The following is a 25,671-nucleotide window of genomic DNA, read 5'->3' as shown; positions in this document are numbered from 1 at the left end:
GAATTTTAGCAGGAGCTCCTTTGCATATTAGGCCACACCCCCTGATGTAGCCAATCCTTCAAGAGCTTATCGGGCTCTTTTTTGTAAGCTCTCGGAGGATCGGCTACATCAGGGGTCTGTGACCTAATGTGCAAAGGAGCTCTTCCAAGAATTCCACCCCTGGTCATTCTACTGCTTTCAGTCCAGGAAGGAGAACTAAAAAGGGTCTCTCTTTGGGAGGCACCATAAAGCTTTATTGATTGTATAAATATATTTAGTTATTTATTACATGCAAGAGGGGGCACATCCACGAGGAACAGGATGTTGCATCCTCTTCTCACCAGCTCTGGCTTGCCTCTCTCCTTTCCACCTCCTTTTGTTGTTGCCCACCTCCAACTTCTTACCCCCCCCTGAGCATCATAGCCAGGGCTTTTTTATAGAAGAAGCCCAGCAGGAACTCATTTGCATATTAAGCCACACCCCCTGATGTCACCATTGTTTCGCGCAGGGCTTTTTGGGTAGAAAAAGCCGAGCAGGAACTCATTTGCAAAGTAGGCCACACCCTCTGATATCACCATTGTTTCACGTGAGGCGTTTGTGTAGAAAAAGCCCAGCAGGAACTCATTTGCACAGTAAGCCACACCCCCTGATGCCGAGCCTCCGGAACTGCGTTTGTGCATTCCTCCTCAATAAGAAAAAGCCCAGATCAAAGCCATTGCTTGGGGCTGTTACCCAACTCTGGCACATTTTTTTACTTACATCTACCCTTGTGCGGATGATGTTATAAATTGGGAAGTCTGCCCCCACATGAAGGGTTTTCTTAATGTTTTTTTTTTCCCTGCAGTTTCCCCCAGATTTGCAGCCCCTTCCCCCCCCCCCCCGAATCACAGCTGGCCTCATTGCATGGATTTGCCTATTTGCTGTTAGCTATAGTGGGAAAAAGCTACGCGGATCATATCTTGTAAACGTTGTTAGCCTTTAAGGCGCTGCAGGGCTCTCTCTTTTGTTTTGCTGTGACGCGCAACTGCAGCTCCCTCTCCGGAATACAGAAGCAGTCGTCTCGTAATGAATCAAAGCTGCAAGGCATCTCAGCCAGCGCTGTCACCTCGAGGGGCAGCAACTCACAGAACTTTCTGAATGCTCTTCTTCCCAAACTCTGCTGCATGAGAATCGTAGATTGATAATTCCCTTGCCTGAATGCTGGGCTGTTGGACAGCTACGAAGAGAGAAGGAGACAGGGGAAGGCAGGGGTGGAATTCTAGCAGGAGCTCCTTTGCATATTAGGCCACAACCCTGATGTAGTCAATCCTCCAAGAGCTTACAAGGCTCTTTTTTGTAAGCTCTTGGAGGATTGGCTACATCATGGGGGGATGGCCTAATATGCAAAGGAGCTCTTGCTAGCATTCCACCCCTGGGGGAAGGAAACGCTTAGTGTAGGGACCTCAGGGCAAGCGGTCGTTACGTACTAAGAAGGGCAGCGGTGGCCAAACTTGCTTAATGTAAGAGCCACATAGAAAAAATGCAGATGTTTGGGAGCTGGAAGACATGAACGTCAGATGAAGGAAGGAAGGAATAGATGGGGAAAGGAGGGAAGGAGAGGTGGAAAGACAGCAACTTTAACTTTTAAATACATTCTCCAAACTGCTGCTGGCTGTCTGGCTTGGCGAAATGATTTAAAGAGACAAATGCCTTCTCCAAGCTGGCCAATGAGGAGGCGGGGGCTTCGAGAGTCACACGATATGCACGAAAGAGCCCCATGTGGCTCCCGAGCCATGCTTTGGCCACCGCTGGAGAAGCGGGAGGCTTAGGATACGGTGCTGATGTTACCTGCAGTGGCCCTGGGTGTCCTTCTCTCCCGGGAGTGTCAGATTGCAGGGCTAAGAAAGATCTCAGAGGAAGACTTTGCCGAGCAAACCGCCAGTACCAATCAGCAGCGTCAGGCAAGATGGACCATTGGTGCGACTCAGTATGACAGTTCCTTGAATATTTATCCCAAAGTTGGTGGCGTCTGCAGTGTCAAATAGCGTTAAGTGGGAAGTGCAGCAGCAACTATTTATAGCAGCTCCTCACATACTTTTAAACATTTCTTTGAGAATTTTGTTTCCACAAAGAGGTTCCATTCCATTCTGCCGCATCCCCCCCCCCCCCCGGAAAAAGCCCTGACTACAGTACAGTCCAGCTTGAAAACAGGAGTTTGGTTTATTAAATTTATACCCCACCCTCCCCGCCAAGGCAGGCTCAGGGCGGCTTACAACATTAGTCATAATAACAATAAAAGACGAACACATTGGTACCTCATAGATAAAATCAGTTCATTAATAAGACAATTTAAAACAGTTGGCGCTAATAACATTTTGGTGTTATTCAGTTATGATGACGTCAGTATTTCCTGAATTCCTCCTGCTGTTGTAGGTCTCAAAAGTCAGCTGAAAGCCAGCGGGAAGAGTGTAGTCTTACAGGCCTTGCAGAACTGGGTGAGGTCCCGCAAGGCCCTAACCTCTTCCGGCAGCTGGTTCCACCAGTGGGGGGCTACCACTGAGAAGGCGCAATCTCTGGTAGCCGTCAATCTCGCCTCTCTCACCGGAGATCACTAAAAGATGCGTTCCCGATCTTAGTACCCTCTGGGGAACGTGTGGGGACAGACGGTCCCTCAGGTAGGCAGGTCCTCAGCCATAAAGGGCTTTAAAGGTAATGACAAGCACCTTGTAGCGAATCCGGTATATTATTAGCAGCCAGTGCGATTCTTGCAGTGCCGGCTGTATGTGCTCACACCTGGGCAGCTTCAGTAACAGCCTGGCCACCGCGTTCTGCACTAGCTGTCGTTTCTAGGTTCATGGCAAGGGGAGCCCCATGAAATCCTTTTCAAAGGCAGATAGCCATGAGGTGCCCCAACTTACCACAGATTTTGGTAGTCTTTAAGGCGTTCCTGGACGGCTTACTCTTTTCTACGGTTCATCTGAAGCCGCTCTAAATGACGTCACCAGTGAGGGTGTCATTCTTGGCTCTATTCCTCAGAAACCTATGAAAGGATTATGGCAACGTTGTGGTATGATCCACCAAAATGGAAGTTCTAAAATCGCATTTCACGTTTTCGTAGTGATGCCTTGCAGGACGGGCCCAAACCATTTAAGTGAAGAGAGGCCTGGAAGGTCCATTAAGAGGAAAGAATGGAAAGAATCTGCACATGTTTGTGAAATTTAAACAAGAAACGCTCAGTTACCTAATCCCCGGAGATCTCCCTGCCCCGCCCCCCTTTAAAGCTTGTTTTCATGGAGAAAGGAATGCAGAACGGATTGCATTATAAGCAAAAAATTGTGTCCAGTTTATTTTCCACCAGTAGTTCTTTGTAGCTCTTGGCTCTTTTCACTCCATTCTGCTCTGTCCCACTAAGTCGCAGCTGACCAATGGCGTCCCCGTAGGGTTTCCAAGGCAGGAGATGATCTGAGGTGGTTTGCTATTGACTGCCTCTGCATCACAACCCTGGTGTTCCTTGGATGTCTTCCATCCAAATACTAGACCATCTAGGTCAGGCCCCATTCTGTTTTAGGACCCAGGGCTTTCTCTCTCTTTTTTTGAGCAAGAAGGCTCAGGAACACAGTTCTGGTTGACTTAGTGTCAAGGGGTGTGGCCTAATATGCAAATGAGTTCATCCTGGGCTTTTTCTGTTAGGATCCCACAAAAAATGAAAGCGTTGTACAGATTCACAAGACCATATATTTTGCCCTTGACTTTTTTTCCTTTTGCTCTCAAAAGTCGGGCTTTTTCTCAATGTACACATGTTCTCCTTATGAAACACTTCACCTTGTTTCATGTTCTCTGACCACCGCCCTCCCCTCTCCCCCCACACTACCCCACCCCATCCTGTGCTTGGTAGGACTTGGAGAACGGGAAACAGCATCCTTTCTTAGGAACAGGGGTGGAATTCTAGCAGGACCTCCTTTGCATATTAGGCCATACCCTCCTGGTGTAGCCAATCCTCCAAGAGCTTACAAAAAAGAGCCTTATAAACTCTTGGAGGATTGGTTACATCAGGGGGTGCAGCCTAATATGCAAAGCAGCTCCTGCTGGAATTCCACCCTTCTTAGGAATAGGCAGAGGACGACCCTGTGGTCTGTGGGAAAAGGAAAGTCTATACTTTGTGCCAGTCTGACAGGCTTAATGGCGTTCCCTTGACTTCAGCCCCACCTTAGTGGCAAACATTGCTACCTGAGAATCCAGACTTTTAAAAGGCCACTGAGCCGTCTGGTCTGGTGATTGAACAGGTCGTTTGTGGTTTCATTCCTACGCTGCCTGGGTGGCAAAGCAGGGAGATCAACTGGAGATATTTACATCGTTTGTCAGGTTCCCAAAGGAGTCGGGCAGCTTTATTACTTCAGTGTTGTTTTAGGGGCCTCTTTTGTAAACCTTTCTTCTCCGGTGTTTGAAGCGGGGCACAATTTCCACTGGAAAATTAAACAAGCCTTCTGTTGGGGGTGGCTATCTTGTTTGGGCAGGAGCAGAGGGAAAGACCAAGGTAATCAGAAATCCTTTCGGTCCAAGTCTCTTCTCCCACAAAGACACAAAGGGCTTATCATCCTGGGACATTCGATATGTTCAGGGGTGGAATTCTAGCAGGAACTCCTTTGCATGGTAGGCCACACTGCCTTGATGTAGCCAATCCTCCAGGTGCTTACAAAAAAGAGCCTTGTAAACTCTTGGAAGATTGGCTACATCAGGGCTGTGTGGCCTAACATACAAAGGAGCTCCTGCTAGAATTCCACCCCTGGATACGTCACAATTAGAACTGGCCTAGATTTGCCATCTTTGAGGTCACATTGGTTGGGCTAGTGACCCTGAGGGGGGATTTTTTACTTCTTCCATGGAGCAATGAGCAGCCTGAATTGCTCAGACTCTTCCAAGCTTGTTAGAGTTTGGAAGCTAAGCAGAGTTGGTCATGTTTAGGATTTGGATGGGAGACCACCAAGGAAGTCCAGGGTTGCTATGGAGAGGCAGGCAATGGCAAACCACCTCTGTTTATCTTGTGCCTTGAAAACCCTATCAGGTCACCATAATTCAGCTGCTAGTTGATGGACATTTATTATTTTTTATTATGGGCAGGGCTTTTTTTGTAGCAGGAACTCCTTTGCATATGAGGCCACACACTTCTGATGTAGCCAATCCTCCAAGAGCTTATGGTAGACCCTGTAAGAAGAGCCTTGTAAGCTTTTGGAGGATTGGCTACACAAGAGGGGTGTGACCTAATATGCAAAGGAGTTCTGCTACAAAAAAAGCCCTGATTATGGAACATGGTTTGACTCTGGAGAGCTCTGGTTTGGAATCTCACTCTAAGTTCTGTAGATTGTGAGCCTAATTTGATAGGCTGTGTCTGAAGGCTCTTCCATGGAAGGTAGGGGGAACTAATCTTAGGTGGCCTTTGGTCATGTCAGTGCTAGAAACTGAACTTTTCAATGGAAGAAACTGAATTTCTTGTCCATGCCTTGCAACTAGAACTATGCTAGCGATTAGGGTTGCCATGTCCCCGTGACTCACCGGCAGAGGGGTGGGAGGGAGCGTTCTAAGAGTGAGGTGGGGCTGTGCCCTCAAACAGCTATGTCTTTGTGTGATGCCCCCAATGTGATGACCAGGGCTTTTTTTGTGGCAGGAACTCATTTGCGTATTAGGCCACATACCCCTGATGGAACCAATCCTCCAAGCGCTTACAGGGCTGTTAGTACAGGGCCTACTGTAAGCTCTTGGAGGATTGGCTACATCAGGGAGGTGTGGCCCAATATGCAAAGGAGTCCCTGCTGAAAAAAAAGCCCTGCCACCAACAGTGATTTTCTACCACTTCCGTGCCCTCCTTGCAGTGTTGAACGATGGTCACTTTGCCTTTCCTGCACCATAAGTGGCTTCTGTGGGGTGAATGGAGTGGGGGGGGGAGACGTAAAGGCAACATTACGCTGCTGAGGAATGGACAGGCGAGTTTTACTTTGGGGGATTTTGTGTGGAAGATTTCAAGTGTTTCCCTTGCGATATGGTTTCCGTTGCCTCTTGGAGAGAGATACCCGAATGACGACGAATCTTCGCCTTTTGCTATCTTTGTCTTTCTTTGAAGGACACGAAGGCTGTTCGGGGACCTAAACAGAGGCTCCACCCACTCTCAGAATCACCACTTCTCAAATCCTGGCCTAGTGTATTGAGCAGAAGGATATAACATTCCCCTTCCAGGGGATTTGGGCATGGTGTCTTGAAAGGCAGGGTTTCCGGAGAGGGGAAAGCTCAGTGGGGATGTGATGTCATCAGGGCCTTTTTTGAAGCAGGAACATTTGCATATTAGGCTACACCCCCTTGATGTAGCCAATCCTTCAAGAGCTTACAGGACTTTTGTTACAGGGCCTACTGTAAGCTCTGGGAGGATTGGCTATATTGGGGGGGGGGGTGTAGCCTAATATGCAAAGGAGTTCCTGCTACAAAAAAAAGCCCTGGATGCCATTGAGTCCACTAGTCTCCAAAGCTGCCATTTCCCCCAGAGGAACTTGTAGTCTGGAAATCAGATGTCATTCTGGGATAACTTCAAGCCCTACCTTATAAGGTTGGCAAACTTATAAGCTGATGAAGAATGAAGGTAGGCGGCAACAGAACCCCGTCACCTTCCTAAATATTGTTGAGGGTGAGGAGGAGTCTGCAAGCTGATATCTCCTCTAGAGAGTCTTAACCTTCCAAGCTCTCTAGTTATGGCTTTCAGCAGGCCAAGAGCATGCTTTGCCGCACGTTCTCTCACTCTGGCTCATTCCACCCCTGCCGCAGAGGGGTCATCTCTGGTGGAGAGCAAGAAAAAAGGTCACCTTCCCATTACCCTCTCTGATATATGGCCCCTCGGTGGAGGAGAGAGGTCGCGCTGCTGATGACTGCGATGGTGCGGATGTGGAAGGGATTGTCGGATTTTATTCGGCAAACTGAATCTTTCTTGCTTCTCCTTTACAAATGCTGGCACAGCTGCTGATTTTCTGTTCGTAGAAAAGCCCATGCTCTAGATGTTGTTTTAAACTTCACTTTGCACCCCAGCATATGTGTCTGTGTGTGGTGTATACATGTTGGGGAAGTACCAGAAGCAATCACGTGGGCAGACGACAGCAAGACATAAGAGTACTGAATATATAGAAGTCAGCCTCCAAGTGTGTGGAGAAGGGCAGGGTTCAGTAGTCTTATGACGTGGGTAAACTTTCCCCGCTGTGTTTCTAGCCACGGCTTATCCCTCTCTATTTCGTTCTCCCTTTGGAATCTTCCCGACAGCTAAGGAAAAAAAAGTGCAGATTTGGTTGCCAAGCAGCAGTAGCTGCCTCTGAGCCGAATAGCAAATGGACACCAGCTTACAGGAGCCTTGAAATTATTGACTTAAGGAAAAGATCCATTTTGCATGTACCCAGCATGATAAGTGTGGAGCGGGGTGATGAGGGTGGGAAGGCTGATCGTTCCTCACCTACTCACAGAGGACAACCTGGCTGACGGAAATTAATTAGCTTGGGTGGCAGCTGCTGTTGACCCAAGTTAAACATAGTGTGAGCGGGCCTGCCCTGGCTTGTCTTGTCCTTAGAGAAATGTTCTCATTGGATAAGGAAACCGTATATGTCATCTCTCCTTTACCCATGGGTATGTGCACACTGTGACCATAACTGTATATATGTACGGGCAGGGTCTTTTTTGTAGCAGGAGCTCCTTTGCATATTAGGCCACACACTCCTGATGTAGCCAATCCTCCTGGAGCTTACAGTAGGCCCTGTACTAACAGCCCTGTAAGCTCTTGGAGAATTGGCTACATCAGAGGTGTGTGGCCTAATATGCAAAGGAGTTCCTGCTACAAAAAAGCACCCTGTGTACGGGGAACAAAGTTTGTGTCTAGTGGCACCTTTAAGACCAACAGAGTTTTATTCAAGGTGTGAGTTTCCACTCCTCAAAGATCTATGTGCAGGGCCATATCCAGCCCGAGAGGGGGCACTGGGGGCGTTCCCCTCTAAAGAATTTGCAGCACTCCCCACCAAATCTTCCCTTTCAGTACAAGGGAAGATTAGGTGGGGTGCTGCAGATTATCTAGGGAGCACCGTCTCCATTGCCCCCTGCTGGCTATGGTCCTGTGTGTATGGGAAGGAACTGAAATAGTGGCTTCTCTATAATTCTGTAGAGAGTCTTTCCCAGCTGCAAATATAGCCTCACAAATAACAAAACTTTTCCGGAAAAAGATAACATAAAAAGCATCCTGGAATCCATAGGGCTTTATCAATAGTTCAGTGTCAACAGAGAATAGGGTAAGGTTACCAACCATGAGGTGGGGCCTGGAAATCTCCCAGAATTGCATAATAATCAGTTCCCCAAAGAAAATGGCTGCTTTGGAAGGCGTACTCTATGGCGTTGTATCCTGCTGAGGATCTCTCCCTTCTCCAAATCCCACTCTCCCCTGGCTCTACTCCCAAAATCCCCAGGATGGCATCCCAAATTGGGAGCCATGTTTGTTTGTTCACATGGCTGCTGTATTGCATAAAATAGTGTGGGGAGGTTACAGAATGCTGCTTTACAATGAAAGATGCATGAGGGGAGCTGAGCTTTATGTTACTGGTCTCTGTCACCTTAGGCTCTTTTCATTCAAGAAATGAATCAGGCTGGTAGAAAAGTGTGTAAAATTATAGGGATTTAGGGGAGGGAAGAGAGTTGAACATCTCTCACCCACAGAACACTTTCTGAGGTAAAAATTAGCCCACGCCACCACAACTACCACCACTTTACCTGAGAATGTGGCTAAAGTATCAATAACAAATATGGCTGCACTCACACATCTTTTTTGGCCCTGAGATACAACTTTGGTCAAGCATGGGTCTAAGTAATAGAATGACAGAAGTGGGGATGACACAATCCACAGTGTCAGATCACAAGCCTAGTTAGCCGCATATGTAAAATCCATTTCAGAGAACCTCCCGTTGGCTTTCCTTTTGAAGGCTTCATCTCACCCCTCACAGACACAACTGCAGAAAGTGAAGAAGATGAAGAAGGTACTGGATTTATATCCCGCCCTATACTCTGAATCTCAGAGTCTCAGAGCGGTCACAATCTCCTTTACATTTCTCCCCCCCCCTCCACAACAGACACCCTGAGAGGTAGGTGGGGGTGAGAGAGCTCTCCTAGAACCTGCCCTTTCAAGGACAACCTCTGCTAGAGCTATGGCTGACCCATGGCCATTCCAGCAGCTGCAAGTGGAGGAGTGGGGAATCAAACCCGGTTCTCCCAGATAAGAGTCTGCGGAAGAGAAATCGGGGCCATCTTCCCCCTGCCCCTACCAGCACTAAAGTAATACATTTTGGAAAGTTGTCTCAGGGATGCCAGCATAAGGGGAAATAGGTTTTCCAGAGTGTAGCCAAAATCATTTATGACGCCTTATTTCCCAGTGCTGAGTTTGAGAGGTCTGAACGGTGTACCCAGCCTTCTGCTTTCAGTAGTGAAGAGGCACTTGTGTAAGAAGGTAAACAGTTCTCAGCAGTAAGATGGTCTGGGCGTGTTTGTGGACTGGCAAAAGAACTGTTTTCATCTGCGCATGCAGAAAAAGCACATGAAAGAGTTCTGTCCTGACCTTTCTGAAGAGTATCGCTTTCTTCCCCTGAATGATAAATTAGAGCCTCAAACTATAATTGGTTTAATTCATATATTAATCAATTAAACTGGTAGTTGATCAGTCCATGAAGGAAATGTTAGTGAGTGGGCCACCAAGTCAAGGACAGATGTGGGTTTTTTTTATTAGTTTGTTTTTGCAAACAGAAAGCAAAAAGCAAAAAAAAAAGTATGTCGCCTTATCTTTGACAAAGTGGTACTTTTATTTCATAATTTGCAAGTTATTTTGCACATCCTTCAGTACCTTTTTTTTTAAAAAAAATTGATATTCAGATCCATTTAATAGCAATATTTGGTGATGAATCAATGAAAGAAAAATGTGGCTTCTCAGGGGTGATTTCGTAGAAAAAGAGCTGCCAGTGCTCATTAGCACAACTCATTTGCATAACACATTTGCATATGCCCCACACCTATGATATCACTGGAAGGTGTACTAAATTATATTAGCCCAGCATCTAACTTAAAATGCTTCTTGAATTATAATAGTCATAATAAAACCTCACTCCCATCATGCTTTTAAAATTACATTCTCCTATGTGGCCACAGTGGCAGGAAGAAGATTTCCATCTGTCTGCTTCCATCTTTTGGTTATTTCCCCTCTTTTTTGTGAGGGAAAATATTAGAAAGTTTGTCAGATCTTAGAGTTCAGCAAAATTCTCACCGGGGGTTTGAACAATGGAGCCCAGAAGCAAGTGGGGTTTTTTTTGGGGGGGGGGGGGCGTGGAGTAAGAAAGAGCACAATAAAAATTACAGGTTCTGGAGCTCTGCTCCTGTGAGCTCCTGCCCAAAATGAGACCTGCTTATCATAACCCCTGTTATGCCTTGCAGCTTGTTTTGCTAAATGTGGGTATAGAAAAGTGTGAAATGGATAGGAGGACAGCTAGATGGGAGTCCAGTTCCAGTAGCACCTTAGAGACAGACAAGATTTTTGAGGTGTGAGCTTTTGAGAGTCCCAGATCCAACATCAGATCCGACATATCTTGTCTGTCTCTATGGTGCTGTAGACCAACATGGCTCCCCTCAAACTATGGACAGGAAAGTGATTCCAAATCAGTTATGAAGCCTGATTTGGTGATTTGCAGTAACTGAATGTGAAGTTCTCGATGGTCTCAAATACACTGAGTCCTGTCACAGCTTTGTCTGTAATTCGGTTGTCAGCTCTGGATTGGGAAATACCCAGAGATGTTGGGGGTGGAGCCTGGGGAGAGCAGGATTTGGGGATGAGAAGGCCCTCAGCTAGGTCTAATACCATAAGAGTCCACCCTCCAAAGCCGCCATTTTCTTCAGGGGAACTGAGCTCTGTCTTCTGGAGATCAGCTGTAACAGCAGGAGACCCCGTGGTGCTACCTGGAGGTTGGCAGCCCTACTCTGTAAAGACATGGCCAGCTCATGACAGATTTAGGTCTTTTGGCCTGTTCTGTTCAGAGGATCCAGTCAGGTGGGGTGGGCATGGGGAGTACTAGACTCTGCCTTGGTCTCTGCATGGTGGCCTGTGGAAAAGAAAGAGTTTTGCTTGCCAACGGTTCTGTTCCGCTTTTCTTTCCCCTCAGGAATGTATGCATGTTTTCCTCCATGACTGCGATCCTGTCACAACCTCCCTCGTACTTTGCAATTAAACTCTTGTCACTTGTTTTAAAAATGTGATGTGTTTTGTCATCGCTTGACAAACAAGTGCCACGTTGAAAACGAGACTGGGTTGATTAAGGGGAGGGAGCAGCGCGGGAGGGGCTGCTTCCTACCAAATATAATGGCTATTAACAACATTTACATCCTTCCCCCCCCCCCCACATCCCACCCTGCCTAATTAATGAATTGCTTTAATTTGCCTGCTTGTAAAAAAAAAAAATCCAAATTGCCGTTCCACCCAGAGAGAAAGCTCGGTCACGCTGACTTTGCCGAAGCCGCCTAAAAACTCTTGAACGCATGCACGCGTGTCTGTGTGTATTTTTCTTTATATTAGCCTGCGTCTGTGTCTATTTTTCTTTATATTAGCCTGCATGCATCCCACCTAGCAACGTTCTTCTGTCTCTCCCCCAGGGGGCACCCTTCTGCCAGGGAGCGAGCCCACAGTGGACACGGTGTCAGTGCAGCCCATCCCAGCCTACTGGTATTACGTTATGGCCGCCGGAGGTGCTGTTCTGGTGCTGGTCTCCGTCGCGCTGGCCCTGGTGCTCCACTACCACCGCTTCCGCTATGCGGCCAAGAAGAGCGATCACTCCATCACCTACAAAACCGCCCACTATGCCAACGGGGCCCCTTTGGCAGTGGAGCCCACCTTAACGATAAAACTAGAACAAGACCGCAGCTCGCATTGCTGAGAGTTCGGAAACAGGAAACACAACAGACAAAAATTTCTAAAGACTTCAAAATACGTTGCCTCAATTTTGCACTTTTTTCTCCTTGCCCAGCATATATGTGAACTCGAGACATCTCTTCTCCCCAGCCCCCACCCCATTGTGTTCTTTTTACAAACTCTTAACTATAATGCTGCATCTTGGATCGCCAGAAGAGACTTGCTTCTCCCCTGTCTCTTTGAAAGTGAATGCTCCTTTATTATTATTTTTCAAAGACTTATTTTTCCCCCCAGTGGACAACTTGCAAGAAAAGAGCAAGTTAGGAGGGGTATGCAAGAGTATATGTGTGTGTGCTTGTATATCTTTATCTATATACCTGTATGTAAGTGTGCATGTGTGGGTGACATCAGCTGAACGGCCATTCAGAAAGGGCCTTTGGAACTTGCTCGTACTCCTCCAACTTTCACAAGGAGTGCTTTTTTTTTTTTACCCTCCCCTTCCTCATGGGAAGGCCTGGGAATACCTTTCTGATGATGAATACCCCAGTTTTGTTTATTCGGAGAAGTGAACGATGCTTTTTGTTGCCTTATCTAGCATGGGCTGGGTTTAATCGGTATCGACATGTATCCGACCGCTCTACCGAGCAATGTTTGAACCCTTCCTCCACTCTAAGGGGTCTTCCTTCAACTTCAGTGACTCTTTGTTGCTCCCATGGGAGAGCTAGGGCTGGAATTCTAGCAGGCACTCCTTTGCATATTAGGCCACACACCCCTGATGTAGCCAATCCTCCAAGAGCTTACAAGGCTCTTTTTTGTAAGCTCTTGGAGGATTGGCTTCATCAGGGGGGTGTGACCTAATATGCAATGGAGCTCCTGCTAGAATTCCACCCCTGGAGAGAGCTGTTTTGGCTGTCTGAAGGCTCCTTTGGCTGGAGAGACCATCTCCAGCCTAAGGTAGGGTACATACCGATACCTTTATGAATGTCTGCGGGTTCATACTGGTGAAAAAGGAGAGGCTGTGCCAAAGGAAAATTAAAAATGGCAAGTCAAAAAGAAACAAGCCACATGGGAAGGTTAGAAGAGCCAAGAGGGCGTCAGAGACGGTCAAATTTAAGATTTCTTTTCTCCCCCAGACATCACAAAAACATAGCCATCATTTTGGTAGTGAAATAAATCCCTCAAAAAAAAAAAAAACCCAACCAAATCTTTTTCAAGTTGCCTTATAAAAGAAAAGTTCATAATGAATGTTCCTTTTCTGTTCAATCTGGCCTTAGAGTAGACGTTATTAGGGCCAAGGTCTAGAAAATGCTGTAGCTCCAGACCTCTGAGGTTTAATGATGCTTTCACACACTAAAGAATGCGCTTTCAATTCAATTCCAATGCACTTTGCAATGAGATTTGACTACACAAAACTGCAAAATCCACTTGCAAGCAATTGCTGAAATGCGTCAAAATATGAATTGAAAATGCATTTTCGGCATGTGTAGAAGTACCTTTTGCTTTGGTGAGTCAATCTCACTCTTAGCAACGCTTTCTTTCCTTTCTATTATTTGTGAGAGAGAGGAAATTCCTTCCTTGGATTTCTACCGGTAATTTATAAAAGTCCAAGAACACTTTGCTCTTTGTTCTTCTCTCTCCAAGTTGACACAAATGTCTGATCGGCGCAGTTCATATCTGCAGTGATGCTGCTGCTTAAGACGTTGGTAATGACATCTATCAACCAAAGCCCCAAGAATTGGGCTTGCTTAAAATCCAGATATCTCTGCATCTTTTTAGCAGAGGCATAATGGAGTCTGCGATAAGCCTCTATCTATCGATTTGCTCTGAAGTAATGCAATGGAAATGCCTTGTATAGATTAGCTGGGGATAACACACAAAGGTGGCTGGAACGGTTCAATCAGATATACTTTTCAGGCCACTGAATGTGATTTTCCAGTGTTGTTTGCTTCTTCAGAAAAAAGTTCCCATCACGACTGGTTCTATCCTTCTTGAAATCTCTAGCCACCCTTTGTCCCTTGTAAAAAAACAGAAGTTAAGGCAGTCGCAGTAGGACTGTTCCACTAAAGGGTGAAAAACCTAGGGGTTCTTTCCAGGGCTTTTTTTGTAGCAGGGACTCCTTTGCATATTAGGCCACACACCCCTGATGTAGCCAATCCTCCTGGAGCTTACAGTAGGCCCTGTACTTAAAGCCCTGTAAGCTCTTGGAGGATTGGCTGCCTCGGGGGGCGTGGCCTAATATGGCTAAGAGCCTGCTACAAAAAAAGCCCTGGTTCCTTCCATTACGGCCTTTGTCTTGCCCGAGTTCTGCTGAAATCACTGGGACTTGTGTGAAAATGTCAGGTGGCATCTGAGGAATACCTTTGCTCGTGCAAGAGCTGTTGTGCAAGCAGAAACTCGAAAGAAGCGCTTGCGAGCTACCCTTGGGGTCAATCAGCTTGCCTCTATTTTATCTTGTGTTTCCGATTATGGAGGAAGGTCTGTTTCAGTGCTTATCCTTACAGTAGCTCTTGCACAATACATTGGAGCCGGTGGGAAAGTTCCATGCCCACTTCACATGGCAGCCCCGCCCCCACCCCACCCCGGTTCCCCTTCATGCTGCTTCTGGGATTCCCCCCCCCCCAGAAGCCGTGTTTTAGGAGGCGTTTCAGACTGCCGTGGAAGAGGTGAAGTGGGGAAGCTGTGCTTCCATACACAGGTGTTGCTTTTAGTTTAACAGCCCAGGCTGTTGTGCAAAACAGAGCTGAGTAAACAGTCTTTACTCGTATTGCATTGTGGGGTTCATACCCCCACGGTTGCCATTGATTTAATTGCTAAGATCAGGGCCTTTTTTTGTAACAGGAACTCCTTTGCATATTAGGCCACACACCCCTGATGATGTAGCCAATCCTCCAATCCACTTGCACCTGCTGGAATGGCCTTGGGTCAGCCATAGCTATCACAGAGGTTGTCCTTGAAAGGGCAGCTGCTGTGAGAGCCCTCTCAGCCCCACCCACCTCACAGGGTGTCCGTTGTGGGGGAGGAAGGTAAAGGAGATTGTGAGCCGCTCTGAGACTCTTCGGAGTGGAGGGCGGGATATAAATCCAATATCTTCTTCTTCTTCTCCTTCTCCAAGAGCTTACAGTAGGCCCTGGAAGAAGAGCCCTGTAAGCTCTTGGAGGATTGGCTACATCAGGGGTATGTGGCCTAATATGCAAAGGAGTTCCTGCTACAAAAAAAAGGCCTAAGTAAGTTAAATTTCTGGTGAGAGGAATCCTATTTATACATCGGGTCAGCGACATGTGTCAAGAAAGAGACCGGAGGTTCTTGGCTAGTTCCCCAAAGGAACACATTGTCTGGGGACGTCCGTCCCATTCCCTCCGCCCTGTGTTATTCAGGTAGCATGCTCTAGTGCATGTAGCAATTTTTACTCCGCCAAGGTGCTTGCTTAGCTGAGTTTATACCGCACAGTGCTGTTGAGTCAAGAAACTGTTCTTTTTTAAAAAGTGCAGAGTGCAAATGAAACAAAAATGAGTGTGTGTGCGCTGCTCAACCGCGTCTAGAAAAATGGGATTATGGGAGAGTGAAGTAGTCACTCACCTTGTTTCACAACATGGGGGAAGGGAAGGGAATTTTTTGTTCTTGTTAGCAAGGTGGCTTTGTCTTATGCTAGAGGGTCATCAGGAAGTCAAACTCTTCCAATGTGTTTTGTGGGTCCCAGGAAAGCTGTTTCCAGTGACGGAAGTAATTTGTCTGCAAGCATCTGTGATGCTAGTCCTCATGACAGGGAAAACCTCAAAGTGAAAAAGAATTGCAGGTCACAGTGAACTTAATTCCTTTCCATTGGTGCCCCATGTGGCAGTCAGTTGTAAATACAGCCACTGAATATTTCAGATTTCCCCTTGGGTTAATTATGTTCAATCTGGGTGTGTTTAACCTTTGACCCTGTTTTTAGAAATTCGCCAAAGACTGCCGGTTGCCCACCTGTTTTTACTGCCGCCTTTCACCCCTCCCCCCTCCCCTTACAACTGTGACATCATCAGCATTGCCCAGTTGCCTGTGTGTGGAAATATCTTGTGGAATTTTGAAACTCTTGACAATGTATTGTGTGGAATGTAATAAAATGATGATATTTTTATACATATATCTGGTTATTTTTTTTCCTTGTCCCTTTTGGATTATGAGAACAGTATTTATCTGGAGGGGAAAATATATTTCTAACGGCCCTAAAAAAACTAGCATTCTTTCATGGGTCAGGATGCTGTAAGTATCTGACACCTGAGGTGGGGTGAGTTAGGACAGTGACTTGAGGTGAGATCCAGAAACCCACTTGGAGAAATCAAAGCCGCTCAGACGTTCTCCATTTTATCCCAAACTTGGCTAAAGTTATTCTGTGGAAGTGACAATACAGACGTACAAGGCGGGATGCCAGGTAAAATTACTAAATAAGGGGACATTTTGAAAAGGATTTACAGCATCATCTTAATAATGTTTTCTGAGGAATAAGCCCCATTCAATACACTAGTATAGGATTCTAGTCAACTGGGAACAGGGCTTTTTTATAGCAGGAACTCATTTGCGTATTAGGCCACACCCTGCTGATGCAGCCAGTCCTCATGCTTACAGTAGGCCCTGTACTAAGAGCCTTGTAATCTTGGAGGATTGGCTACATCAGGGTTGTGTGGCCTAATATACAAAGGAGTTCCTGCTACAAAAAAAGCCCTGGGAACTACAATATCTGTCAGAGCACCTCTCCCAACCCCATTCAACCTCTGGGGCCTTCTTCCGGGTATCAATCCCTCAAGGGGCTTGGAGAGTGGCAACTAAGGGGAGGGCATTTTTGCTGGTGCCCCGCCCCTGTTTTTCAAACAGCCTCCCTGTTGCAATCAACCTGGTGCCAAATTTGCCATTTTTGGGGCACCAGATTAAGAAAACCCTGTTTGTGGAGGCCTTAGACATGAAGGGGACCAATACATTTAGCCAGGTACTTTTCTTTCATTTTGAGTTAGGTCTTTTTGGCTCTGGTCTATTGTTTCTAGTGTTTTTCATGTCATCTTAAATTAATTTTCAATTATTGATGTTTTATTCATTGTGTTTTATTTTGTATATATTTGTTGTAAACCTCCCGGAGAGCTTTAACTACAGGCAGTATAGAAATAAAATTAATAGAAATAACAACAACAATAATAATTTTAAGGGGACCTGCTTAGAATTGCTCTTCGTATATGTGTGTGCATGTACAAATATTTACTGGTTTTAACGTATTGATGAATTTCTAATGTATTCTAACATATTGATGAATCTAAAATTAGAGTAACAATAGGTACTAAATGGCAAATTCTGCCTCACAGACATGGCCTATTGTCCAGGTCCAGCAGGTCTTGTAGCACTGGAATGGAATGAAGGGGGAGGCTGGTAACAAGTGACGTCCATTGCCTCAGCTGAAAGCCTGGCGAAAAAGCTCTGCTTGACACACCCTGAAGCAGATCCCGCAAGGCCCAGATCTCCAGGGGGAGCTCTTTCCACCAGGAAAGGGCCAGGGCCGAAAAGTGCTCTTTGGGTTAATAGTAGTTACAGAGTAGCTCTTCTCAACCCGTGTGCTAGACACTTTGGGCAATTTGATGCCTCCTTCCTCCCTGGATCACCTTACTCAATCTTCTTTCACAACTGCTGGAGCAAGAAGGAGTATTGTTTTGCCATACATCAGGAGAAGGGAAAGGTGGGGGACAAGCCTGGGGGAGCAATGGGGGAAAGTACAGGCAACATGGTGAGGGAGAGAGAGAGCGAGATAGATGTTCCTGATGTATGGATGAAAATGTCCTGCATTGCCCTTTTCTTGCCAGGGTTTGGTATAAGGTAGAAAGAAAAGCAAGAACTGAGAAGTTTTGACAGAGAGAGGTACAGAGGGTATTTGAGGGCCCTCAATATGGCAACTTGTGCAAGTTTCATTTGCACCAGGGTTAGAAAAACTTCACCCCCTAAGTGGTTTTCTTTTAAGGCTGCCGAAATATGACCCACCTGAAACAGGACAAGGCGTTAATAAGAGCAGCTGTGACCACATATAGAGTATTTTCCCTTCACTACTTAGCAATCGAGGCCAGCTCTCCACATCTGGAATGGGAAAGGTAGGAGGGGCTTCCAAGTCCTAGGCTAGGGTGAGACTAAGTCCCAAATCCTCTCATTTCAGAAATGTACGCCCTGATTGTTTGTATTGGTAGTGTTCTGCCAACGTATCCCATTAATGCAGAAGGTTTGGGCTTTAATTGCAGCTTCACCCCACCCCCACCCGTTTTTCTTTTCTGTCATTGCTTGTTAGGGATATAATCAGCTCGATCAGCTTAGCCAACTCATATGATTCATTTGGGATTTTGCTAGAGTGTTCTGCTGCTGAATGTGATTATCCCAGAGTTCTCAGGGGCCAGACCCAGGAGGCGAGCCGCAGCATTTCACAATGTCCCAAAGGAGTCTGGATTGCTTTAGGAAAACGAAGGGAAGAGCTGCCATTCAAAAAGCACATTTGGAAAAAGCCTTCTCTCATTAGGGAGGATATCTGGCTTGCTTGCCCAGTGCTACTTCCATAAATTTGAATGAACTTACATGCAGACAGGGCCTTTTTTGGTAGAAAAAGCCCAGCAGGAACTCATTTGCATATTAGGCTACACCCCCTGACATCATCATTGTTTTACAGGAAGTCATTTATATATTATATAATATATAAGTGATTTATATATTATATAATATATAAGTGATTTATATATTATATATTAGGCCACACCCCCTGCCACCAAGCCAGCCAGAACTGGGCTCTTCTTACAGGGCTCTTCTTACAGGGTCTACTGTAAGCTCTTGGAGGATTGGATACATCAGGGGGGCATGGCCTAATATGCAAAGGAGCTCCTGCTAGAATTCCACCCCTGCCTACAATGAGAAGGGGTTGATGCCTTCCCCACCAGTCTCCATGACAGGTGAATTTGTGGGAGCAGCCTAAAAAGCAACATCCAAATTTAGAAATTAGTGAGAAGTTATGGCGTAAAAGATTGTGCGACTCCATACCTAGTTTCATTTTTTACAGACACTTCTTTCCCCACTTCTGGTTTAGCCGTGCAGAAAAGCTGCCATCCCGGTAGCAAATGAATCATTGTTTAGAAAGCCATCTTGAATGCACCTAGATCATTCCCAACAATGCTATCAGCGCTTAACACCCCTTCGCAAAGGTTAAAGGCTTATTAAAACGCCATGTGTTTTTTCCCCTCTCTTCTCCGCCTTCCTCTGTGTTCAGTGAACTATATCAGTTCATCAGAGCAATTAGCAGTTTAATGCTTTCAGCTTTGGCATTGTCTTAATCTGAGCAAAACAGTAATGGAGAATGAAAAAAATTGGTCATGTTCTCGGTGGATATCAATTTTCATAATTCTCCTGTCTTCGGGCGAATTAGACGGATTCACCAAAAGAGCTTGATTGATTATTTTGGAGATAGAGACAGCCTCAAGGAACAAATGCAAGTCATTAGAGGACTTCAGATGGGGAAGCGGTGGAAGTCAAAATGCCAAGCAGGTGATTGGGGTCAGACTTCAAGCGGTTATCACTTGAAATGGCTGCAAAATGCTGTCCGTGGGAGATGAGACTAAAAAGAGGCAGATGACACAGTCTGGCTGAGGGAAGAGATTACTAAGGGATGGTTATGACTGAATGAGCTGCGTTTACTTTACCACCGTGAGCGGTTTGGAAGGCGTGAGCCAGGAAATGGCATCTCCTCACCCTTCCACTAGGGTTGCCAGTGGCCCAAGATGGTGGCTGGAGATCCCCAGGGATTACAACTGATCTCCAAGTGACAGAAATCAGTTCACCTGGAAAAAATGGCCACTCTGGAAGGTGGATTCTATGGTAGGGATGGCCAAACTGTGGCTTGGGAGCCACATGTGGCTCTTTCATTCATATTGTGTGGCTTTCAAAACTGTCAACCAACGTGGAGAAGGATTGGAGAATGCATTTAAAGTTAAATTTATTTCCACCTCTCCCTCCCCATCTATTTTCCTTCCTTCCTTCCTTCCTTCCTTCCTTCCTTCCTTCCTTCCTTCCTTCCTTCCTTCCTTCCTTCCTTCCTTCCTTCCTTCCTTCCTTCCTTCCATCTTGGGGCTCTCAAACATCTGACGTTCATGTCTTGTGGCTCTCAAACATCTGACATTTATTCCATTTGTCTTATACATTAAGCAAGTTTGGCCACCCCTGCTCTATGGCATTACACCTCATTGAAGTCCCTCCCCTGCCCAAATCCCATTGTCCTCAGGCTCCACCCCCAGAATCTTCAGGTATTTTCGGGGTGGGACTTCCTTCCACCCTACCTTCCACATCATGATGGAAAAGCAAACTGTGCTTGATCAAAATCAAACTAGCATGCAGCAGGCTTTGAAAACAAAACAATATATTGCGATCACACACGCTAGATGACGCACTTTCGATCCACTTTCAATGGACTTTCTAGCTGAATGTTGCTGGTAAATTCCAGTTGGAAAGTGCATTGAAAGTGCATTATTTAGTGTGGTCACAGTATGTTATTCCCCCCCCCCCCCCCTGCACAGCACAGCGTTAATCTGGGGTATTCTCTGCTGACCAGATACTATAGTAACTCAGAATGATTTAAAACAGGGGCTAGAAGAAAATAACTGCAATTAATTGGAAAGGTCTTCTGAGCAACCCATCTTTCCCCTCTCCAAACATCCAACAGCGCTTCTGGGTGTTCTTGCTGCTGGTCATAAACAGAAGAGAGGATGCTTTTGGCTATTCCCAAACAGCTGGGAGCATCTGGGTTTTGACCACTTATGAACTAGATTCTGGGCCAGAGGCCTCCCTGGCCTGTTTAACAAGCTGAGCTCTTGAGCTGTACAGAGTTGAACCTCCTCCAGCCACTCAGATACTTGAAGGTTTCTTGGCACATTAAAAGGAGGAAAATAATACGTTTTCTCCAAGTAGGTCCACTATTTTGCTCCTGCGGATCCCAAAAGGGGTGAGCAAGCAGTGGATTCCTTCCTTCCTTCCTTCCTTCCTTCCTTCCTTCCTTCCTTCCTTCCTTCCTTCCTTCCTTCCTTCCTTCCTTCCTTCCTTCCTTCCTTCCTCCCTCCCTCCCTCTCTTCCTGCTCCCTTCCTTCCTCACTTCCTCCCTCCCTTCTTCCTTCCTTTCTGTCTTCTGGCTGTCAAACATCTGACATTTATTCTACATGGCTCTTACATTAAGCAAGTTTGGCCACCCCAGGAATAGACCAAGGGTCAGATTTGGTAGAAAGCAGCTTCAGGTGTTCACATGTTCTCTGCTCAGGGAGTAATTGGGGGGGGGGGAGATATAGTGGGTTGGTCATTGTGTGAGGGGTTTGTTTGGTTCAATGGCTTGACCAGTTTCCACACAGTTTGTTCATGAACATGAGGCCTCTGCTTTTTCCCATTGCTAATTTGCTGGCCTTCTGAGATAGGCCACACAACATCTTTGTAGCACCATGTGGACCTGAAGCCTTGGTGATAGCAATCCCAGAGATGATTGTGAGTGAAGTTCTCCATACGGAACGTAAGAATTGTAGAGCCCGCCCAGAGCTTGTCCGGCTGACATCAGAAGTGTTTTGTTTTGAGGGCAAAGGCTCTTTCCAAAACATTTCTACTTGGCAGGGTTTGGTTTTAAAACATTTCCACTTGGCACAGTTTCTAGCCTTTGTATAAACTAAAAAAAGGAGTTTTGTGAGGGGAAAGCTGTTTGTCAGAGATCTGAATATATAAGTTCTTGAGATGTTTGAACATGCCTAGTGGTAGCCCTGTACAATATGCATGGTGGACTTTGAATAGTCATTCAGAGAGGCAGCCTGGGTAGTGCATCATGTTAGACTTGAACCAGGGAGTTTCAGTACCCACTAAGAAGTGGAACTTAAGGCCCAACTGAATGTGATAGCAGGAGATCCAGGAACGGATAAAAGATTTGGCCCATTGTAGTGGCCCACCCAGTATTATTTGCCTTGTGTATGACATTGCAAAAGTACCCGAATACTGCCTGCATATTTTCCTTTGGGGGCAACTAGTAGGGGGTAGGATTTTGAGATCATGCAGATGGTGTGACAGGAAAGGGTTCTCTGCCTATGTCATGGTGCCATTTGGGATTAGAGACCCGCCCAAAGCTGTAAGATCTGTTTGCAGGTCTCCAGTACTGTGCAGTACTTTTGCAGTGATGTTGGCAGGGCATTTTTTGAGCAGGAACGCTCAGGAACACAGTTCTGGCTGGCTTGCCAGCAGGGGTGTGGCCTAATATGCAAGAGTTCCCACTGGGCTTTTTCTACAACCCCCCCCCCCCCCTTGGATGTTGGCCAGCAGTCTAGATTCCCAAATGGGCAGGATTGGGCATTATTCAGTTGTGAACTCCAGCTTGGGAAATTCCTGGAGATTTGGGGGCCATGCTTAGAGAGCAGAAGGTAGGGATGTGATGCCATAAAGTTTGCCCTCCAAAACTCCCATTTCCTCCAGGGGAATGGACCTTTGTAGGGGAAGACCAAGTCCTATGAAGAAAGGTTGAAGGACCTGTGTACGTTTAGCCTGGGGAGGAGACAACTGTGAGATGGTAATGATCACCATCTTTAAGTACTTGAAGAGCTGTCATGTAGAGGATGGTGCAGAGTTGTTTTCTGTTGCCCCAAAAGGTCAGACCAGAACCAACAGGTTGAAATTAAATCAAAAGAGTTTTCAGCTAAACATTACAAAGAACTTCCTAGCAGAGTGGTTCCTCAGCAGAACAGGCTTCCTTGCGCGATGGAGGGCTCTCCTTCTTTGGAGGTTTTCAAACAGAGGCTGGATGGCCATCTGGCAGCAATGCTGATTCCGTGAACTCAGGCAGATCATGAGAAGGAGAGGAGGAAGGGTTGCATCAGTGATTGAAATAAGCAAGCAGCCTATGGGCAAAACACAGCAAAAACACAAAACCACACCTTGGGCAGGTCCCCAATCCAGAGGCTAGCCGTTCTGCTCGTGCCTTTGGTCCCACCAAGGCCTCTCTCCCTTTCACAGCTAAGTAAAAGGCACAACTGCTGCAGATGACATTTCTGCCTCTCCATGCCTGGCAAACCTTCAGCTGTTAATTATTCAGCTGCATTGCAGGCACTGAAGGCCGAGAGCCCTGCCAGATGAAAGGCTGACGCTACTTAGGTTGGGTTGCCAATCCAGCATGGAAAATCCATGGAGATTTGGGGGTGGGGGCCTCCGTTTGGCTATAATGCCATAGAGCCCACATTCCGAAGCAACCAGGGCTTTTTTTTTTTTTTGGCACAGGAGCTCCTTTGCATATTGGGCCACGCACCCCTGTTGTAGCCAATCCTCCAAGAGCTTACAAGGCTCTTGGTACAGGGCCTAGTGTAAGCTCCAAGAAGACTGGCTACATCAAGAAGAAGAAGAAGAATTGCAGATTTATACCCCGCCCTTCTCTCTGAATCAGAGACTCAGAGCGGCTTACAATCTCCTATATCTTCTCCCCCCACAACAGACACCCTGTGAGGTGGGTGGCGCTGAGAGGGCTCTCACAGCAGCTGCCCTTTCAAGGACAACCTCTGCCAGAGCTATGGCTGACCCAAGGCCATTCCAGCAGATGCAAGTTGAGGAGTGGGGAATCAAACCCGGTTCTCCCAGATAAGAGTCCACGCACTTAACCATGACACCAAACTGGCTCTCAAATAAAGTAGGGCCCATTTTCCCACTGACCTTACTCCGGAGCAACGTCCCTCTTCACCGCGCAGCGTCTGCACGGATTTCCCACCAACTGCTGCGCACAACCAGGAAGAGCCGCGGCTTTTGCATCGCAGATGTAAACTGGTTTTTAGCGGTTTCCATTTGCGATGCAAAAGGTCGGGAACTTCCTGGTTCCTCGGAGCAGTTGGTGGGAAATCCGCGCAGACGCTGCGCGGTGAAGAGGGACGTCGCTCCGAGGTAAGCTCAGTGGGAAAATGGCCTAGGTTTGCTCAACTAAAAAAAAACCCCGCCGCTTTGGGCTCTGGAAACTGTTTTTACTCGTGGAAATGGCTGCATGCAAAGAAATTGCTGCTACATAAGGGGGGGGGGGGGATCAGGGGAACTGATCACTGCAGTCTGGAGACCAGTAGTAATTCTGGGAGATCTCCAGGCTTCTCCTGGAAGACGGGGCACAAGCTTTACCCACTGATGCTATTAAAAGCCCGGCTGTGTGTTTGCTTTTTTCAGCTGCGTGTATCTCTGATCTCTAATGCACATCTAGGAAATAAATACCTTTGGAATCAGCAGTGGACATGTTCTGAAGGGTAATAAGGGAACAAGGTGTTTCTCCCCCCCCCTCTCTCTTTGTCTAATGCAGGAAGATTCCTTGCAGCCCTCCTCCCCAACTCACCCAGGAGACTCCCCTTCGGCAGCAACCGGAGTCCACTGCTTTTCTGGGGGGAAAGGCTGGTGCCAAATGCTTCCTCAGTCCATTCCTTTGCTAATGCAAAATAGTCTTGGCTTAAGGCTCCGCTGTAAATCATTGCGCTTCACACCATTAATCTCCAGAACCACCCCGTATACGTTATTAAAGTAATTGTATGGATTTAAAAGGCTCTCGTAGTAGCCTTCCCAGAATGGCATGGCAGCCGCTTCTGCATAATTTCCTCTCTCTCTCTTTTTTTTTTGTTTTGTTTAAATGTTAGAAGATGTGTGACTGCACATTTTTCTTGGTTTTTTTTCTTTAAAAAAATGCATATCCAGGTTTGTCACTGATGGCTGTTCAAGGGCATTGCAGTCGGGCCTCCCTTTCAGCTGTTTATACATGACATTGGCTGTTGGAAAGATTTTTCGCTGTTGGGGGAGGCAGGTTCAGGGCTCACTTTGTAGCAAGAGCTCCTTTGCATAGTAGACCACACCCCCTGATGTAGCCAATCCTTCAAGAGCTTCCAGGGCTCTTCTTACAGGGCCTGCTGTAAGCATTTGGAGGATTGGCTACATCAGGGGTGTGTGGCCTAATATGCAAAGGAGCTGCTGCTACAAAGTGAGCCCTGGGCAGATTGCAAAGGAGTCATGGGATGCCATTAAACTGAGGATGTTCCTTGACTGGAGTGAAACTAGGGTTGACTGTCCCCAATCCCGGCAGGGGTTCCTCCACTTTTCAGGGCTTCTCCCTGCTACCAGCTAGGTGGCCAGTGGGGGAACCCCACCTCCAAATAGTGATGTCACTGTGTGATGTCCCCAACATGATGACATCACCTGGAATTGATTTAATCACATTGGGGACGTTGCACAGTGATTCTCTGGCTTGAGGCTAGTTTTACCATAAAGTTTCAATTGAGAACCAGAGTGTTACCATGTGACATCCCTGATGTCATGATGATGTCACTTCTGGGTGATGTTATCAGATTTGGGACATCCCAGAGTGCCCCGCCCCCCAACTCCCTGGAAGCCCATGCTATCCTTTCTCCACTTCTTATGTGATTTTGGGCAGCAGGTCGCTTGCTGGCCTTTTGACTGGGGAGGGAGCAGCCCAGGAGAGCCCCAGGTGAGCGAGGCCTACTTGAGCTACTGGATCTCTAGCCAACCCAAGCAGGTCTCACTCGCCCGGGGCTCTCCTTTCTTGCGTCAGGTTGCCTTTGGCCTGGGAGGGGAGCAAATGCTAATGAGTTGTGCTAATGAGCTCCACCACCTATTTTTCTACAAAACCCCTACTGAGGACCAAAGTTGGCATGTAGGAACATATGGGAGGAGACAATCCTTCAAACACGCCAGCTTTGGTAGGTTATGTGAAAGTCCTCAACCTGAGACCCTGGAGAGCT

The 25,671-nt window shown here is 46.7% G+C and overlaps 1 protein-coding gene across 2 annotated transcripts in view; it reads left to right on the top strand.

The window, feature by feature from the left end:
- NRP2 (neuropilin 2) overlaps positions 1 to 25,671 on the top strand; it is a 312,308-nt gene that overhangs the window by 265,514 nt on the left and 21,123 nt on the right. Inside the window, exon 16 of one of the 2 annotated variants that reach the window (XM_060256875.1) lies at positions 11,650 to 12,595. The exons of the other annotated variant lie outside the window; for it this stretch is intronic. Coding sequence (XP_060112858.1) covers positions 11,650 to 11,930 — 281 coding nt within the window. The 3' untranslated portion in view covers positions 11,931 to 12,595. Of the gene's footprint in view, positions 1 to 11,649; positions 12,596 to 25,671 lie in introns of those variants that run through there. 2 annotated transcript variants of the gene reach the window in all.

Source organism: Heteronotia binoei, chromosome 16 (assembly GCF_032191835.1).
Source record: "Heteronotia binoei isolate CCM8104 ecotype False Entrance Well chromosome 16, APGP_CSIRO_Hbin_v1, whole genome shotgun sequence".
In the NCBI taxonomy this organism is placed as follows: domain Eukaryota; kingdom Metazoa; phylum Chordata; class Lepidosauria; order Squamata; family Gekkonidae; genus Heteronotia; species Heteronotia binoei.
Note: the sequence above shows the minus strand (reverse complement) of the source record. Positions and strands in the feature narration are given on the sequence as shown.